The sequence below is a fragment of the Lissotriton vulgaris genome, chromosome 9, assembly GCF_964263255.1.
Source record: "Lissotriton vulgaris chromosome 9, aLisVul1.2, whole genome shotgun sequence".
Classification (NCBI taxonomy): domain Eukaryota; kingdom Metazoa; phylum Chordata; class Amphibia; order Caudata; family Salamandridae; genus Lissotriton; species Lissotriton vulgaris.
In genome coordinates, this window is record NC_141697.1 from 774591537 (window position 1) to 774610227 (window position 18691).

The 18691-nt window shown below is 49.4% G+C and overlaps 2 protein-coding genes across 2 annotated transcripts in view; one reads left to right on the plus strand and one right to left on the minus strand.

Annotated features, from left to right (window-relative positions):
* Nucleotides 1–18691, plus strand: part of LOC147692232 (neurexin-2-like) — a 1848214-nt gene that overhangs the window by 1071189 nt on the left and 758334 nt on the right. The gene's annotated exons all lie outside the window — the stretch shown is intronic.
* On the minus strand, nt 1996–16906 carry LOC147692234 (uncharacterized). The gene is made up of 3 exons (XM_086937433.1): nt 16753–16906; nt 6102–6647; nt 1996–2606 (listed from the first exon to the last, which is right to left on the minus strand). The coding sequence occupies exons 1-3, from the start codon at nt 16904–16906 to the stop codon at nt 1996–1998; spliced, it is 1311 nt and encodes a 436-aa protein (XP_086793559.1).

The following is an 18691-nucleotide window of genomic DNA, read 5'->3' on the forward strand; positions in this document are numbered from 1 at the left end:
ACGAAATCAGCTCGTCAAGAGCACAGTTCCACCGTGACTCATGACTAGCTGGTCCCATCAGGAGTACTGCGGTGCCGTGGCTCACAACCGTTGCGGAATTACTCCTGCAGGGAAGGGGTTAAAGACTTTGTAATCAGACTTTAATGTACCTCAGCACAGCAGAATTGTTACACCCACCCCTCCCATCAACCCCCTGCCCTTATCCCATCTTTCTCATACCTCCTGCGAGTCACACTGCCTCCCCGCCCCCCCCCCCCCCCCCCCCACCCTCCCCCCAACAAACACCACATTTCCTTTCGGGTCAATCCTACCTAGGGCCAGCCCTGCCTGGGCGTTGATAGGAGTATATGAAAGCTGGAGTACGTCGGGCTGCTGCCTGTTCTGTCCATACCTCTCGGCCGCGCGGTGCAGCGCTCTCCACCCCGCGGGCCTACCGCAGCACCTGCCTCCCGCACACTGCTGCAGCGCTGCCGGGCGCGGGGTCTGCACGAGGCACAGATGCGTGATGAGTTCACACAGAAACCTGCCTGCGGGCGGAGCTCTTCACGCGGTGAGCGCGGCGCGGCGGAAAGGCGCGGGCCCGGGCGTGTGCGCGGGGGCAGGGAGGGATACTGCACCACGTCGGTTGTTTGGGAGGGAGGGGTGAGGGGGGGTGAGCAGACACCAAACCAAATTGAGAGTGTGCAAAAGGCCGCTTTTATTGAAACAGGTGCATATTTACAACAATACAAACCTGGCAACCGCCTAACAAAACTAGTCCTCACTAAATAAGATGTTACCTTACAACCCCAAACGTCAGGCCCGCCCCTAACACGTCACAAACCCCGCCCCCACCCAGCACAACATAATTACAATTCAAACAATACCAAAACCTGATAATCATTTACATATCATCCCAACCCACCGCCAAACATCACATTGCAAAATTTACCCACCAACAACGTACATTGCCCAAAACCTTGTAACCACCCCACGAAACAACTATTTAAACTTTACAGCCATAGCCCAACTTTATCAAAACCCAACAACCTTCATGTCCCAGCTGACCAAGAACGCCCAAATTCCGCACGGCACCTGTTCCAAGCGACAATGAACAACATTCTGAGTTACCCCATATCCACCTGTTCCGACAAAAGAACCCAAAATTATGAATATAAATAAATAAATAACGCAAATGGATAAATAAATAAAAACCTGAAAGAATTAGAGAGCTAACCGATAAAAAGGGGGGGAGGGAGGGAAAATTTTCAATTAAACTATGAGCTCCCGGCCACCAGGTCATTCAACCTAAAATGGTGGCCGGGAGGCGGAGCCAAGGGGATATATAGCTGGGCTCCCTCAGTAGGAACCGAGGGAGCCCAAAACCAGCCCAAAACCAGCCCAAGGCTGGCGCTCTGGCACAACCCCCCCCACTGGCCCCTCCCAATCAGCCCGGGGGTGGGGACCTCCCTGCGGTCGGCTGCCCCCCCCCAAGCCCCCCTTGGGAGGGAGGGGTGAGGGGGGGTGAGCAGACACCAAACCAAATTGAGAGTGTGCAAAAGGCCGCTTTTATTGAAACAGGTGCATATTTACAACAATACAAACCTGGCAACCGCCTAACAAAACTAGTCCTCACTAAATAAGATGTTACCTTACAACCCCAAACGTCAGGCCCGCCCCTAACACGTCACAAACCCCGCCCCCACCCAGCACAACATAATTACAATTCAAACAATACCAAAACCTGATAATCATTTACATATCATCCCAACCCACCGCCAAACATCACATTGCAAAATTTACCCACCAACAACGTACATTGCCCAAAACCTTGTAACCACCCCACGAAACAACTATTTAAACTTTACAGCCATAGCCCAACTTTATCAAAACCCAACAACCTTCATGTCCCAGCTGACCAAGAACGCCCAAATTCCGCCACCCAGAAAAGAGGGGGAAAGGAATTACCCTCCTCTCTTTCTGCCCCCCAAGACCAACCAACCACGAACCAGAACCTCAACCCAAGAAATTTTGAATCTTCAAACACCTGGAGAGCACCTCTCGCAATTCCAATAGATATAAATCCATGCCTATACGAGATAAGTGAACACCATCGCCGCGAAAGAATTCCACATTGTCATACCGGATGTCCTTATGGGACACCCGCCCAAAACCTAAATCCCTACAAAAACGGGAAACCTCCAGATTCAACTTCCGTCGCGCCTTATCAACCGCCCTAGGCTTGATCGCACCCCTCCAGGTTCTTCTAGGGACCAATTCTGTCCACAAAACATGGCAACCTGCCCATTGCTGACGAATAAGAGAAAGATCCCTCTTCATTGCTCGCAATAAAACCACTCCCTTCACTCCACAAAGGTCATTCTCCCCAAGGTGCAAGAGCAACACGTCAGGACAAACACCACCCACCAACCAAGAATTCAAGGCTGGGATAAGCTCCCTCCAAATCATACCTCCCTTCCCCTTCCACACAACATTAAAAAGGCGAGAATTAAAACCAAGAGTGGAACCAAAGTAGCTTCTTATAGCTTGATCTTCCGCGCGCCTAATGAAGGAATGTCCCACTATCCAGATCGTCATGACAGTAGAACGGGGGCCGGCCACTGAACCTGAAAAAGAAAAGCAGCATCAAATTCAAGAAAAATTATCAACCGCAGGCGCCACAACAGGATCAGTCCGCACATAGCGCCTAAAACAGTTGGAGGACCAACGCCCTAAAGACATAATGTCCTGCTGCGACCAACCCCTGTTATGAGCTTCTGTTGCTGCTCCAATCCTGAAGGAATGCGTACCATACTGTGTCTCATCCAACCCCAAGAATCGCAGCGCTTTACGCAAAACCATGCGCAGTTGGTACTCAGTCACCCTGGAACCATCCCTATGTCGGAAAACAAGGCCCTCCAAGGCGGCCCCCGAACAGTCCCTCAAACGCCTAGCCCACCTAAAAGGACACGTCTCAGAAGGGGAAGAAGCTTCCAGCCAAATGCCCCTCCCTTTGCTGTGTTGATCAGTTTTTGACCGAGCCAACCAGACGTGCAACCCCGTCTCCAAAAATCGAACATTCTCCCACCCCACCCCAAGAGCAACTTTCGACCCCAGCAACTCAGAAACCCTGAAAGCCCCAAAAAACATCCAAACCATAAGAGTAGAAAACAGACAAACCTCAAACTCATTCAAACAAACTGAGGACAAAACCTGCAAAACTCGGGCTAACGTCTGCCAAGACAAAGGTCGGCGAACCAAACGTTCCCTACCCCTCTCCCTAGACCAGCCCTCCAGCATGCGCTTACCCACCTCCCCAGCCGAAGGAGAATAGCCCCACAGTAATTTGCCCATGAACGCAATACCAGCCAATTTTCCAGCAATCGTCACACGTGTCAGGCCCCTGTCTATCAAGCGAAGAATGAACTGTACCACATCTTCAGATCGTCTCCAGCCCGGAGCACGCCAGTCGGCCCCAGAGTCCAAAAACTCCTTCCATGCCAATTCATACGCTGTCCTAGTGGAAAGTGCGAGCGAACCTACCACCAACTGCAAAACCCTGTCTCGCCTACAGTCCACAGATGTTCTGGCATGCGGGTCGGCGTCCTGTCCGCATCCGAGGCTAGCCCATGGAATCTCTCCCACTGTGAACGAGACAAAGCATCCGCAATGTCATTGTCCACTCCAGGAATGTGTAAGGCCTTAAAACTGATGTCATACGTCAAGCACCCCAACACAAAGACTCGCAAAAGCTTCAAGATGTGAGCATCCCTGGCCGACTGCCGATTGATAACGTCCACTACAGCCTTGTTATCAATGCGAAACAGCACTTTTTTGTGAGCCAACTCCTGACCCCACAGAGTCAACGCTACCACCACCGGGAAAAGCTCAAGGAAGGCAATACTCCTGCCCCCGTTCTTCCACGCAGCAGGCCACTGTTCAGCACACCATCTGCCCTGCCAGTAAAGACCGAAACCATCACTGCCTGCAGCATCTGAAAAAACCTGGACGTCCCAAATCCAATTCTCTTCTCTGTACAAAGGAATGCCATTGAAAGAGTGTAAAAAGGCCACCCACATCCGCAGATCTTCCTTGACACCTGCAGACAAGCGGACATGATGGTGAGGTAAAAACTGACCCGACAGAGCTCTACCCAAACGCCTGCAAAAAGTTCGACCCGCCCTGACCACCCTACAAGCAAAATTAAGATGGCCTAGCAGTACCTGAATTTCCCTCACTGTCACCTTTGCCTTGTTCAACATCACATGTAAGAGGTCCAACATTTTTGCTTTTTTATCTACCGGTAAGCGTGCCTCCATCATGTTAGAGTCAATTTCAATCCCCAAAAAGGACATGGTCGCACAGGGGCCCATTGTCTTTTCGGGTGCCAAGGGCACACCTAAAAATTCCATCAGAGTTTGAAATGTACGCAAGGCATTCCGGCATGCCGAGGAGTTGGGAGCGCCCACAAAAAAGAAATCATCTAGGTAATGGGTCACAAGCTGGTGTCCTGACGTGTCCGTGAAAAACCATTGGAGAAATGTGCTAAAGGTCTCAAATAGCGCACAGGACATGGAACAACCCATTGGAAGAGCCTTATCAACATACCACTTGCCTTGAAATTGAATCCCCAAGAGATCCCAATCCTCAGGATGTACAGGCAATAAACGAAATGCAGATTTGATGTCACACTTTGCCATTGCCGCACCAGTGCCGGCAGATACAACCAATGCCATGGCCACATCCACTGAAGAATAAGACACAGAAGCGGCCTCACCATCAATGAAATCGTTAACTGATGAGCCCTCCGGCCATGACAAATGCTGTATCAAACGAAACTGCCCAGGCTCTTTTTTAGGAACCACACCAATTGGGGAGACAATAAGATTTTCCAAGGGCCAGTCATCAAAAGGACGCGCCATCCGTCCCTCATGCAATTCCTTATCCAATTTGGCTTGTACCACCTCCGGATGTTCACTTGCTGACAAAAGATTCTTTGACCACCTCCGCAACCGCGGCCCGGTGTAACCAAGACGAAAACCCTCCTGAAAACCACTCAACAACAACTTAGCAGCCTCAACATTCCCATAACCCTTCAGAGCCACAGCCAAGTGAAAAGGATTAACTGGCGTATGAGCCCTTGGGCCCAGTCCCAGAAGTGTTTTTCCCCCCCCTGTTAGGTTGAGGCTGCTGCGCAGGAGCAGGGGCATTGGCTGACTGATGTGACCACTGCCTGCCCCTTGTACCCCGAGGCCCCCAACACTTGGACAGTGGGTGCGTTCTACCACATTGGGAGCATTCGTGTCGAAATTTGCAGTACTCTCTCGGGCAATATCCTCTGTTAAAATCCCAACAGGTCCCATCGGCAGGTTGAACTGACGCAGCTGCACCCACCCCTCCCCGAGTGGGCTTACCCTGAAAGGGCCGTGAAGGTAATGGATAACCACTAGCTGTGAAAACAGTATTACCACCCGCTGATGCCCCCATAGTGTGTTGCCACAGGTCATTATCTAACTCCCCCCATTTCGCCTCAGGATCCCAAGCCATCCGAGCCCGGAATTCCTCATCGTACTGAGACCAGGCATAACCACTACCAGTAATCTGTGCCTTTCTAATCACGTCCATATACTTAAACAGGGCCACACAGCGCTCCGGGAATTTCTCACAGTACACGCTAGCATATATAAGAAATGCCGCAGTCCAATTTTCGATATTCAGAGGAACCTTAGGGCGCTTGGCCAACTCGTACTCCTCCTCCTTAGACCCCTCCTTAGACCTAACTTCCCTATGTAAGAGCTTCAATAATTCCACGTACTCCCCTTTCCAAATCCTCTCCTTAGTAGACAGCATTAAATGAGCGCCCAACGGTTTTGTAACGCCCATGTAAGGCAATTTCTTTATTTTAAGCTCCTTGCTTTGTGGTGGATCCTTACCTACCTCCACGGGCTCCGTAACAGTCCCGGAATCCACCTTAGAACCCGCACCCCCGTCACCTGTGCCCACCCCCTGATCCTTAACATAACGACCCTTGTGGAGTTTAAGATCCACACCCTCTGCAGAAGGATCCCCCCCCGTACCAACAGAAACCATCAACGGCTTGTCCCGTGTGCCAGCAAGCTCACCTGGATTCAATAAGGGCAGTTGGGCCGGCCTCTCTCTCCATGTCATCTGTCCAACATCGTCGCCTGACCGAGGAACCCTCACCGCGGGGCCGCTCTCCCGGGTTGGTCTGGAGACTGTAGTTCTCGGACGCACCACCACCGGTGCCTGCAAAACATCATCAGAAGCGTGAAAAAGCCCCCCCCTTGCACCCTCAGCACGTATCTCGCCCTCCTCAGGGCTCTCCTCATCGTAATCCAAAACCAAAGATTCCTCCAACCTAGGAGGGGCCACCACTTTTGACGGACTTCTGAAACCAACCTGGGCCTTACCAGCCCTTACGGACACCTCAGACGGGGGAGCCGACTGAACCCGCCTGTACTCCCCCAGACTTTGACCAGTTTTAGACAGTTTAACCAACGATGAATCCCTTTGTTGATGAGAAGAAACACTGGGGGCCAGCGAGGACGCGCCAGTCCTGCTTCTGCCAACCCCGCCGACATCCAAAGAACCTGACAATGGGGCCAGCGAGGACGCGCCTGGTCCGCTTCTGCCAACCCCACCTATACCTGTAGAAAGAGAAGTTGGTGCCAGCGAGGACGCGCCCGACCTGCTTCTGCTGACCGCACCGAGATCCAGAGAGGAGGACGTTGGGGCCAACGAGGTCGCGCCTGACCTGCTTACGTTGACCGCGCCGGGGTCCCTCGCCGGTACGGGGTATGCCGCGCCAGGCTCCACCCTCCCTTCTCCTCGGTGCAAGCGGGCCGCACTCCACCCTACCAAGTCAGCCTCTCCACGACGCTCTCCGACCTGCAATGAAAAAGGCTGAACTGATGTGCCGGGACCCTTACTACTAGAACGGCCAAAACTGCCAACACCACTAGCCATACAAAAACTAGAATCCTGAAACTGCACCGGACCAACCTCCCGAGAAACAGACTTCCTTGAGAGAACCGACAGCCCCCCACGAGGAGGGGAAGGATCCACGTCCTCATCACCACTACTCCAGTCCAACAACTCCTGCACAATCTTAGACGCAGACCCCAACGCCCGTCCACCCTGCCCCTTCTGCTGAACATCATAGCGGGGCTGTTCCATCCTCCCAAGCGATCTGCCCCTGACAGGTAACCCTGGAAAACTCAAAGTGCCCCCAAAACCACTTCGCATATCAGTCCCCTGGAGGGGCTCAACCCTGCTTGCATCACGAACCCCCTCTGCCCATGAAGGAAAAACATCCAAACCCTCCCAAGACCTAGCACCCACCTGCCTATCACCACTGCCATGAACAGAAGGACAAACCCCAATTCCTCCCGCAGAATCCAGAAACCCCCCACTCGACTCAGAAACAACAGCAGTGCTAGACAACATACCAACACCAGTCTCCTGACCTTGCAACACAGCCTTCTCCCTCCTCTCAACCTGCGCCCATTCCCCCTCCCCCACAGAACCACTGAGCACTGAATAAACCTCCCCACGATCAGATACAGGGGGGGAAAACAACAGGGGACTATAAGGTACAAAAACCTCCCCTGCCCTTAACTGTCCAGGCTGAGTCTCAACACCGTCAGGCAAAAGCGGCCCAGAAACGCGAGCTGGCGTATACACTCTGTCACTCCCAAGCCCCCTGCCAGCCACAGGCAAATCCGCCTCCCGACTAGTACCAATTGCCCCCAAAACCGAGCGTTCCAAAGCTACAGCAGTCGGTACTGCCGACGGTAAAATATCTTCCATATTGGTGCGCTGCGCACTCGCGTCAAAATGCGCATGCGCGCCAACCGCCGTCACCGCATCCACCAATTCTTCGGCCTGACCGACGGAGACAGAAGCGGAACGCTTTCTGCCTCCCCGCTTGACGGCCCGCTTGCCCCTGGCAGCGGGGACCGAAAGCGAACGTTGCGGCGGCCCCACTGGAAGCGGCGGAGCCGAAGCCTCACCCTCCTCTAAACCCGCCTCCCGCCGAACAGCCGCCACAAAATCCACATGCGCCACACTTCCAGGGGCCGCCTTTCTAGCACGCTGGCGGCCCCTGTCACTTACCCCTTCCCGGCGGGATTTCTTTGGCGACGCGCAAGCCGCGACCACTGCAGCAACCCGAGCCGAGGCCTGTCGCCGAGGACGCGACGGCCCAGTCACATCCCCCAGAACCAAGTCCAGGCGTCCCGCTTCGCTCAAGAGGCGGATCGCCTCCAAAACGCGATAATCCTCGCCAGACATGACAAAGTCGGAATGTAAAACACCACACGAAAATTTCAAAATTTTCAATTAAACTATGAGCTCCCGGCCACCAGGTCATTCAACCTAAAATGGTGGCCGGGAGGCGGAGCCAAGGGGATATATAGCTGGGCTCCCTCAGTAGGAACCGAGGGAGCCCAAAACCAGCCCAAAACCAGCCCAAGGCTGGCGCTCTGGCACAACCCCCCCCACTGGCCCCTCCCAATCAGCCCGGGGGTGGGGACCTCCCTGCGGTCGGCTGCCCCCCCCCAAGCCCCCCTTTTCTTGATTTTCTTTTAAGAAAACGATACTGCCAAGGAGCTGGTGCCATAGCTTCCAGGGATTCGTTTGCAATTGAATTAATTTGAGCTCGTTGGAGTTCCTTTTCACCGAGCAAAAGCGGAACCCGAGCGGAGGCTGGCGGCGGCCGGCGGCGGGCCTGCAGCCCTCGCGGAGGTGGCGGGCGAAGGCGTGTGTGGTGGGTAGGGCGGGGACTGCGTGAGGGATTGAGAGGAGCCCCGCTGGCTGCAGAAGAAGTGATGCTAAATTAGGTAAAAGGTGTGAGACGAGGTTCGGTCAGAAGGTGAGCTGTGAATGGCGAATGAGGCAAACATTTCGTGGAGGGGGTGAGATAAGGACATTAGAGAGGAGTATTTGACGAATTGTGCAACATAAAGAAGTACGGATATGTCTGGGGCGAGACGCTGTAAATGGTGCGACATAAAAAGGAAGGCATGTATGGGACAGGGCAACAATACTAGAAAGAGGCAGTGAGTCATACAGCATAAAGCGGAGGGGAGGACCACACCGGGGGTAAGACAGATGCTAGAGAAGAGAGGGTGACTCAGGCAGACCTGGCCCCCATGGTTCAAAACAATGACGTAAGAGAAGAGACCCTGATGTGTGTAACACGAAGAACAGAGCAATGGCACGCATCATGTGTGATGGATGCTAGAGAAGAGACAGTGACTGTGCATCATAGACAAGGAAGCAGTGGTAAGATGATATACCACCAAGATACTGGGAAATTGACAATGACTTGTGCAACATAAAGAAGGAAGCATTGACACGCATGGCGTGAGACGTACTCTAGAGAAAAGAGCGAGTTGTGCCACATAAAGAAGGAAGCATTGACACGCATGGCGTGAGACGTACTCTAGAGAAGAGAGCAAATTGGGCAGCATAAAGAAGAAAGTATTGACACTCACGGTTTGAGACGAACTCTAGAGAAGAGACAGCGAATAGTGACGCATAAAGAAGGAAGCAATGACTTGTGCATTATAACACAAAGATACCAGAGAAGAGACAGAGACTTGTGCAACATATACAAGGAAGTAGTGATGCACATCGAGCAAGGCGGGTATTGGATAAGAGTAAGAGCGCATCATTCAACCTAAAGAAAGAAGCAATGAGGCTCATGGTGTAAAACAATGATTCTAGAAAAGAGACAGTGAATCATGCAGCATAGAGAAAGAAGCAATGAGGTACCTGGTGCCACACCAAGAGACAGCAACTCTTATAACTAAAGAACAAATCAATGACGCGTGGTGTGAGATGGACACTAGAGAAGACGCAGGGAATGATGCAGCAGAGAGCAGGGAGCAATGATGTACATGATATACCATGGCATCGCGCAATACTGAAGCGTGCAACATGAAGGAAGCAAAGTCATGCATGGTGTTACGCAAGGATACTCAAGAAGAGACAATGAACCATGCACATTAAAAAAACCTATAAGGTGCATTGTGTAAGATGTGGGTACTAAAGAGAGAATGAATTGTGCAGTATAAAGAAAGAAGCGACAATGTGCTTTGTGTAACAAAAAGGTAAAAACAGAGATAATCTTGCAGCATAAAACGGGACGCAATGGCTGTTATGGTATACCATAAACTAGAGAAGAAACAGATTGAAGTTTGCAGCATAAGGAAGGAACTAATGACATGCATAGTGTCAGATAAAAATATAAATCAGGCAGCAAAAAACAAACAGTGGCGCACATTTTAAGACAAGGATATTAGAGAAGAGAGAAAGTGAATCGTTCAGTGTGGGTGGTGAGTAAGTATGGGTATTTGAGCAGTCCCACGCACTCAAGTAATGATGTAATCATAGTTTAAGATAGAAAAAAATGCGCCTCATACAGACGAGAGTGAAGATGCAAATAGTGGGGTAACTGACTATGGTGCCACCGACAGAAGGGAATAATGATGTGAATAGCATAAACCAACGAGTTAAAGCAACAAAAGAGGAAGACATTGGTAGCATTAAGAAGGGCATAACGCAACACTGTTGATGTAAGACAGGGGAAAGCATCAAGAATGGTATAGGAAAAAAAGACCCTAAGAAAGGACATGATGGAAAAAATAATACAAGGGAAGGGTGTCAAAGCGGCGTTTGTGTTAATCCAACAAATTGTGGGTGGCACAGAAGACACGTTGTGCTCATATACGGAAAAGGCAGCTTCTTTCACTTTTAACTCCTGTTGAGTGACTGTTAAGGATGTAGTAACCGAACTTAAGATGTTGTACGGGTAGGGGTATGTTGGGGAAAGAGCTCATTGGTGAACCATGTAGGGTTGTGCAGATGTCAAAGTGTGGCATCCTGGGATGCAAAGCAGATCAAGTGTTGGAGGAGGGTAGGGCAAGCATGTGAGACATTTGTGGTGTAAAATAGAGTGCACAATTAGTACAGGGTTGTGTGTAGGATCTAGTAGTGGAAGTAAATAAGCAAGCATGAGAGTGTGAGGTGTAAGATGGAGTGACAGACAATGGTCAAGATGCCAGGACTGGGTTCAAGATGCCTACACTGGAGGAGTACAAGGCTTGTCATGCCGTGGTGAGCATTGTACATTGACGATGAGGGCACACATTGATTAAAAAAACAGTGGTAGGGGTAGGTAAGGAATGGTTGAGAGGATTATGTTCAAAATGCGAATGGAGGGCGGGCACAAGAGGCATTGACTGGATGTAAAGGAAATGGCAGAAGTGCAAGCATTAATTGAGTGGTGGTAAAGTGTCTGAGTAGGATGAGGGGAGAGGTGTGCAGGCGAAGTATGCGGGTTTACTGTAGCAACTGACACGCTTTTAGATGCCATTGTGATGGCCCTAGCAGTGTTCAGTGTGAAGGAATGAAGTCCATAGCCCTCGGGTGGGCCGACAAGCTGGCAGAAGCTGCTGCTGTTGTTTGACAGGCTCTCAGTGCTGCCTGGGGAGCCCTCTGGCATGGACCTTGTGCAGATGGGAACCTATCAATCTGCTTGCCCTTCGAGGCATCCCTGTGCCAGGCAGCCGCATCGCCCAATCAGTGGGCTCCGCAAGACAAAAATGCAAAGCACGAACCGCTGTCGTCGTTTGTGGTACATGCTCTAACAACACAATCTGTTTGGCATTAAAGCTGCCACTAATATTTACCGGAGGCCTTCGTGTGTGTTCTGCAAATACATTCCCTCACTGGTGAGCGTCCCTTTCTACATCTTCTGGGCATACAGCGTCGAGGCTGCCCGCGCTGTCTCAGCCTGGCTCCCAGTATTTTGTCTAGCTTGCTTTCAAGCCTTATGAAGTGAGAGGTCATGGTACCAGAATATCGTGGCCTAAATATCGTTTGACAAAAATATGGGGCCAGGGTTATCAAAATGTAATGCAATGCAAGCCAGCAAGACAACTTGCTGCCATGTGTTATGGGACAAGGAGAGAGCAGGAATGCACCATTTCTACTAAGATATGACACGTCCCAGCTCTCTTCCTGCACTGGCTGACTCAGTGTTACCTAGTGCCAACGCAGGCACCCTGGAGCCATGGTGCAACGGTGCTTGTGTAACAGACAGGGTTGTTTTTGTGCAGGAAGGGACATTTACTGCACAAAACCAATACTGAGAGGCATTTCCTTCTGTCTCTGTGTGCTGACGAATGCAGCGCACATAGTAAGAGGAAATAATGAGGAGAATGACAATATTTCTCTAACATTTCTCCTTGTTACACCTCTGTTGGGAAGGCAAACCATTTTGAACCAATCCCAGGTTTACTATCCTTTATAAATCTGGGGTTGGAATGCCCATGCTCCACCCATGGAACGCCTTACCAATGCAGAGTAACACATGGCAATGATTTGCGCAACCTTGTGTTACTCTGGATTTATTAAGCCATACAGAGCCATTCAAGGTGGCTTTGCATTGCTTAGTAAATCTCACTTAATCCTTTTCATTGCCGTGCATCACCTGGCATGACAGTAGGGCAATGCAAGGGCTTCGTAAATCTAGCCCATGGTGCCTTCGATGTAAAGCCTTCCGAGGCTGTGTTGTCTTTGCCTCCCTCCTTAGGATGTAATGTTTCTCCACCCCTTGAGTGTCGCAGTGCACTGGTGGAACATAGTAAGTGGTAGCATTTCATCTGGGTAGGTTATTCACTTAATTTAGTTGTTTCCTAAGCGGTGCCATTGCAGAGCACTTTATAAGGCACAAGGCATTGCATGGGCCTGCAACTGCTGCGATACTGAGTGACCAGCGGTGGGATTTGTATGTTGTACTACTGTATCAACCTGGGGTTGCTCAAGGTTAGGGGCGGGCAAAGATTTAACTACAGCAGTGTGGTCTGGAAAAGTGAGACCTTCGCACTTCACCAAGGCTGATCTAGTTTAACATCAACCAATTCCAGTTGCTAGATGACCAGACCAGCACGATGGAACATCCGACTGGAGCGATATCTGTTTTCAAGCACCAACTTTTATTTTTTAAATTGTGTTGTTCTCTAATCTCCTGCATTAAAAAATAACAACATTGGAAGGCTGCCCTCTTCGCACCTGTGCTCAGACTTTCTCCAGGTGCTACGTTAGGTCAAATGGGAGGACTAGACTGGCTGGAGTCAGATGACACACTCTCCGAGATGGCAGAATGTCAGGAGAAGCACAGGATTGAGAGAGCCACCTAGGGGCGGGTGATATTTACTGCACCGATATCTAAGGGTTCGAAATGTAACAAGTGCAAGAAATAGCTTCTATTACATTATTTTAGAACTAAAAGTGGGACATAACACTCGGATGTTGGTTCTTTCCCCACCAAAATGTGTATGTCTGGTATTTAAAGAACTTTTCCCACTGGCAAAGTTCGGTATGCTTGACCTGTCATCATTTTTCAGGAGATGTTTTATTGCACCCAATAATAACCTGGATTTTACCTGGTAATAACCTCGTTTAAGCAGTGTTGTTAATTACCAAGGCACTCATAATTGAGGCCTTGGTGGAAGGGTGATGTAAACGCCTCCATGTATGTATGTATGTATGTTTGCAAGTGTCTGGTTAATGAACAAAAGTCTTGTGCAGGTAGCAGGCATGTTCTAGAGATCCTTCATGTTGCCATGGGGTATCCGGTCACTTTCTGATCCATCGCCTCACTTCTACTGTTATAAACACCGAGCAGACGTCCTCAGGACAGGGTCTCTCACGGAAGCCAGGACTTGGGCCTGAAATCTTCGATAGAAGGAAGACTTGTCCATTTTGAAGAGATAAGAGAGCTTTCTCGCGCTGAAAGCGTTGTTTGCAAAAGGAGATGTCCACACACTGGAACTGAAATTGTTCATATACAATTATAGTCTCCTTTTTAGTGCCGAGATCACTGGTTGAAACTCGAGTTGTCTGTTTTTTAACTGCTGAACTCCTTATTACGTAGGAGTTCTGAGCCACCACAACCCATGTGCACTGCAAGGCACTTGATAGTGCTCCATTCTACTTTTTGTTGCTGACAGAGCTGTTCCCTTCCTTGTCAGGAAATTGTTGAAAGTAACGAGCTTTCAGTTTTCTGGATAGAGACAGGTAGTGCTTGGATTCTAGGTCTAAAATCACTGAGAGACACTATAGCTGACATGACGCCTGTCTACAACCTGCTGCTGACATCGAGCAAAGTAGAGGCCAGGGCTTTAAATGGGCAGGCACTGTCTGGTACTGAGTACCTGCACTTCGTTCATTTAAAAGGAGAGTACCAGCACTTCTCAGCACTTCTGCTATCTGCTTAATCAAGAGTGCCAGCAGTTCTCAGTAGCAAACAGGTACTCTTATTAATGAGTCGCTGCACTTCTATATTTCCATGTAATGCCAGCGTAGGGGCCATTTACTTGCAGGCGCTGAATTAGAGGAACGAGAGCTGCCTGCTTTCTAGTGCAACAAACATTGAGGAGCAGCAAAAAATGCCTGCTTTGCAGGCTTGAGGGCATAGTTGGAGAAGGACTGTGGGAGCTGCCTGCTCCCCAGTCTTGTAAACTTTCATAGCCACAGGGGCTATCCTTCCATACAGTCCTGTAATCATCGACACAAGCCGCCTGTTCTCTTGCGCTGAAACAATTGACAGGCATGGGCTGGCTGCTTTCAGGAGCTGAAATCTTTGACTAACGCTGCAGTGGCGGCTTCTCCTCTAACACAGAGGAGCAGTCCCACACTGCACAAAAAATAAAAATAAAATGACAATAACTTATCGTTATTGTCATTTTTTTTTCCTATTGCATGCAACCTGTGTGCAGTGTGAGGCTGGGCGCGGCTGGCCAGGGGAGGAGTGGTATGCAATCCCAAAGTGCGCATGAACTGTTTGGCTGGGGAATCATTCATTACAACGCAGTCTTTACAACAGCCTACCTTTACAACGCAACTGTTACAACGCAACTGCCTTCACATCGCATGCCATTACAATGCATGCTATTACAAGGTATGTCACTACAATGCATGCCATTACAACACATTTTAAGATAATTAGTGGAGATTTTTTAGTATTAGGGTGGGTACGGGTTTTGGGGTGCATGGGAATAGTAATTTTTACCCATACACTATCCAACACTTTCCCTACTTTTGCACACACTGGAGTGGGAATAGTAATTTTTACCCCTACACTATTCAACATTTAGTAATTTTTACCCCTATACTATCCAACACTTACATTACTGTTACACTCACTGGAGTGGGAATAGTAATTTTTACCCCTACACTATCCAACACTTACCCTACTGTTGCCCTAAAACAATTATGTGTTGTAATGGTATGTGTTGTAATGGTATGCGTTGTAATGGTATGCGTTGTAATGGTAGTTTTTAGAAATGCGGGGTAACGGCATGCTTTGTAAAATCATGCAATGTAATGGTAGTTGCGATGTAAAGACTGTGTTGCAAAAGAATGCATTGTAATTGCATGCATTGTAACGTCATATACTTATTTGGCTGACCATCTTGGGCCGACCAAACAGTTCATGCGCACTTTGCATGTTCCTACCAAGCGGAATTACACAGTCTAGTCAGAAACATGCACGGGCTCCCGGTTCCAGTCCGAGCGCCAATCCACGGTGCTCAGACCAATCACAACGCTGCATTGCAGTGTTCTGATTGGCCCAGGGGAGCCTGTGTACCGGGAGCTTCCTGCTGCCAGCCAGACTGCAGAGGTAGAAGGAAGAGGACGCAGGGTGGTGGCCGGCCTTTCTAAGGTAAGTGGTTTATTTTTTTATTAATTAACCCTCCTCAATCCCTTCCCCATCCCCAACCCCCGTCCGGTAGCAGCCACTATTAAAACACTGGCTTTCTGTTCTCTGCAGCAGAAATAATTGACTGTCAGCCGAAATGCCTGCTGTCTAGAGTTCAAATCATTGTCAGACAATGCTGACTGCCCTCTATAGCTGAGATCATTTTCAGACATGGCTGTCTGTTCTCCAGAGCTGCAATCATTGATAGGCACGGTTGTCTGCTCTCTAGATCTGAAATCAGTGACAGACACAGCTGCCTGCTCTCTAGGGTGTTGATGGCCTTTTTGATGACCTTAGCTGTGAAAGGAAGCAGCAAGATCCTTGAGGTCTGTCGGTTTCGTGGAGGGTTACTTCAGGAGGGGGTTGGCTTCAGCGTGCTTGTAGTTGTTGGGGAATGCGGCGGTCCTGTGAAAGATGTATGGCGGGGAAGGGGTCTGAAGGTGCTCCGGAGTGGATGCTCTTCATGGTCTTTAGGGTGTCTTCTGTTGGGAGTGGGGCTCATGTAAGTACGGTCTGTTGAGTGGCGACGGCGGGGTTGGGGTGGTTCAGAGGTCTTGGTGTCGAAGTTGTCTCAGAGCGTCTTGATCTTGCGGTGAAAGAAGGAGCTGAGTCTGTTGCAGAGGTCTTGTGAGGGGGGGGGGACATCTGTTATTTCGCTATTGGTTTTGGCAAATTCCTTAATGATGGCAAAGAGTTCCTTGGTGTTGTGGGCATTAGAAAGGGTTCTGTCTTGGAGGAAATTCTTCCTTGTGGCTTTCTAGATCTGAAATCATGGTCAGACAAGGCTGTCTGTTCTCTAGAGCTGAAATTATTGTCAGACACGACTGTCTGTTCTCTAGAGCTAAAATCAGTGACAGACACAGCTGACTGCTCTCTAGAGGTGAAGATGTTGGCAGACATGGCTGTCTGTTCTCTGGAGCTTAAATCACAGAGAAACACTGCTGCCTGCTCTCTAGAGCTGAAATAATTGTCAGACACACCTGTCTGCTCTCTAGGGCTGAAATCATTGGCAGACACGCTTGTCTGCTCTCTAGAACTGAAATCATTGACAGACACGGCTGCTTGCTCCTTAAGACTGAAACAAATGACTGGCACAGCTGTCTGCACTCTAGGGCTGAAGTAATTGACAGACATGGCTGCCTGCTCTCAAGAGCTGACATAATTGACAAGTATGGCTGCCTACTATCTAGTGGTAAAAGCATTGACAGGCACGGCTGTCTGCTCTCTAGAGCTGAAATTATTGTCAGACACAGCTGTCTGCATTCTAGAGCTGAAATCATTGACAAATACTGCTGTCTGCTCTCTAGAAGTGAAATTATTCAGACACGGCCATCTGTTCTCTAGAACTGAAATCATTGGCTATCAGCAGGGCAGCCTGCACTCTAGAGCTGAAATCATTCACAGACACACCGGTCTGTTTTTTAGAACTACAATCATTGGCTTTCAGCAGGGCTGCTTGCTCTCTAGATCTGATATCATTGCTGACACTACTGACTGTTCCTTAGAGTTGAAATCATTGGCAGATTTTGCTTTCTGCTCGCTAGAGTTGTAATAATTGACAGGCACAGCTGTCTGCTCTCTAGAGCTGAAATAATTAACAGGCACAGCTGTATGCTCCCTAGAATTGAAATCATTGACAAGCACAGCGGTCTGCTCTCTAGGGCTATAATCATAGTCAAACCCGCCTGTCTGCTCTCTAGAGCTGAAACCATTGACAGGCATGGCTGTCAGCTTTCTAGGGCTGAAATCATTGACCGACACAGCTGTCTGCTTTCTAGAGCTGAAATTATTGACAGACAGTACTGCCTGTTCCCTAGAGCTAAAATCGTTGACAGAGACGGCTGTCTGCTCTTTAGTACTGAAATCATTGTAAGACATGTCTGCCTGCTCTCTAGAGCTGAAATCATTGGTAGACACGATTATCTGCTCTCTAGAACTAAAATAATTGTCAGACACAGCTGTCTGCTCTCTAGAGCCGAAATCATTGAAAACCACAGCTGTCTGCGCTCTAAAACTAAAATCATCGACAGAGACAGCTGTCTGCTCTTTAGTACTGAAATCATTGTAAGACATGGCTGTCTGCTCTCTAGAGCTGTAATCATTGGTAGACACGATTGTCTGCTCTCTAGAGCTAAACTAATTGTCAGACACAGCTGTCTGCTCTCTAGAGCCGAAATCACTGAAAACCACAGCTGTCTGCGCTCTAGAACTAAAATCATTGACAGGCACAGCTGTCTGCTCTCTAGGGCTGAAATAATTGACAAACATAGCTGTCTGGTCTTTACTGCTGAAATTATTGTCAGACGTGGCTGTCTCTTCTCTAGAAGTTAAATCATTGATTATCACAAATTTCTGCTGTCTGTGGCTGAAATTATTGACAGGCACGGCTTCCTGCGCTCTAGAGCTGCAATCATTGACAGACTCGGCTGTCTGATCCCCAGTGCTAACATTATTGACCCTCGCCAAAGTTGTCTGCTCTCCAGTGGTCTAATCATTGGAAAGCACATGGGCTGGCCGCTCTTGCTTTCCAGTGCTATAATGATTGCCAACAGAGGAGCTGTCTGCTCTCGGGTACTGAAATCAGTGAAAGACATAGGAGCTGTCTTCTCTGGAGCTCATATCAGTGACAAGAAAAGGAGCTGTTCGCTGTCCAGTGCTGAAATCACTGACAGGCAGGGTAGCTGTCTTCTTCGTGAAGCTGAATTCATTCACGGACACTTGAGAGCTCTGTCTGCTCTCTTTGCCGCAGCCACTGACGGACGATAGCTCCTTGCTCTCGGGGACCAAAACAGTTGATAGAAACAGGAGCTGCTCGTGTGCTAGTTAACAGCAGCTGTCTACTACCCGGCTTTGAAATGGAAAAGCAGGCGCTGCCCACTTACTGGTGCGGAAATCATTACTGGAGACAGGAGCTGCGCG

Coding starts and splice junctions, on each gene's coding strand:
- LOC147692234 (XM_086937433.1), bottom strand. CDS start 16,906: ATGTCTGTCAATTACTTCAGCCCTAGAGTGCAGACAGCTGTGCCAGTC. Junction 6,648..16,752: donor CAGCCCTAGAGAGCAGACAG/GTGTGTCTGACA, acceptor CTCTTTCTACAG/GTATAGGTGGGGTTGGCAGA. Junction 2,607..6,101: donor ACTGCCCTTATTGAATCCAG/GTGAGCTTGCTG, acceptor TTTCTTTTTCAG/GTTCAGTGGCCGGCCCCCGT.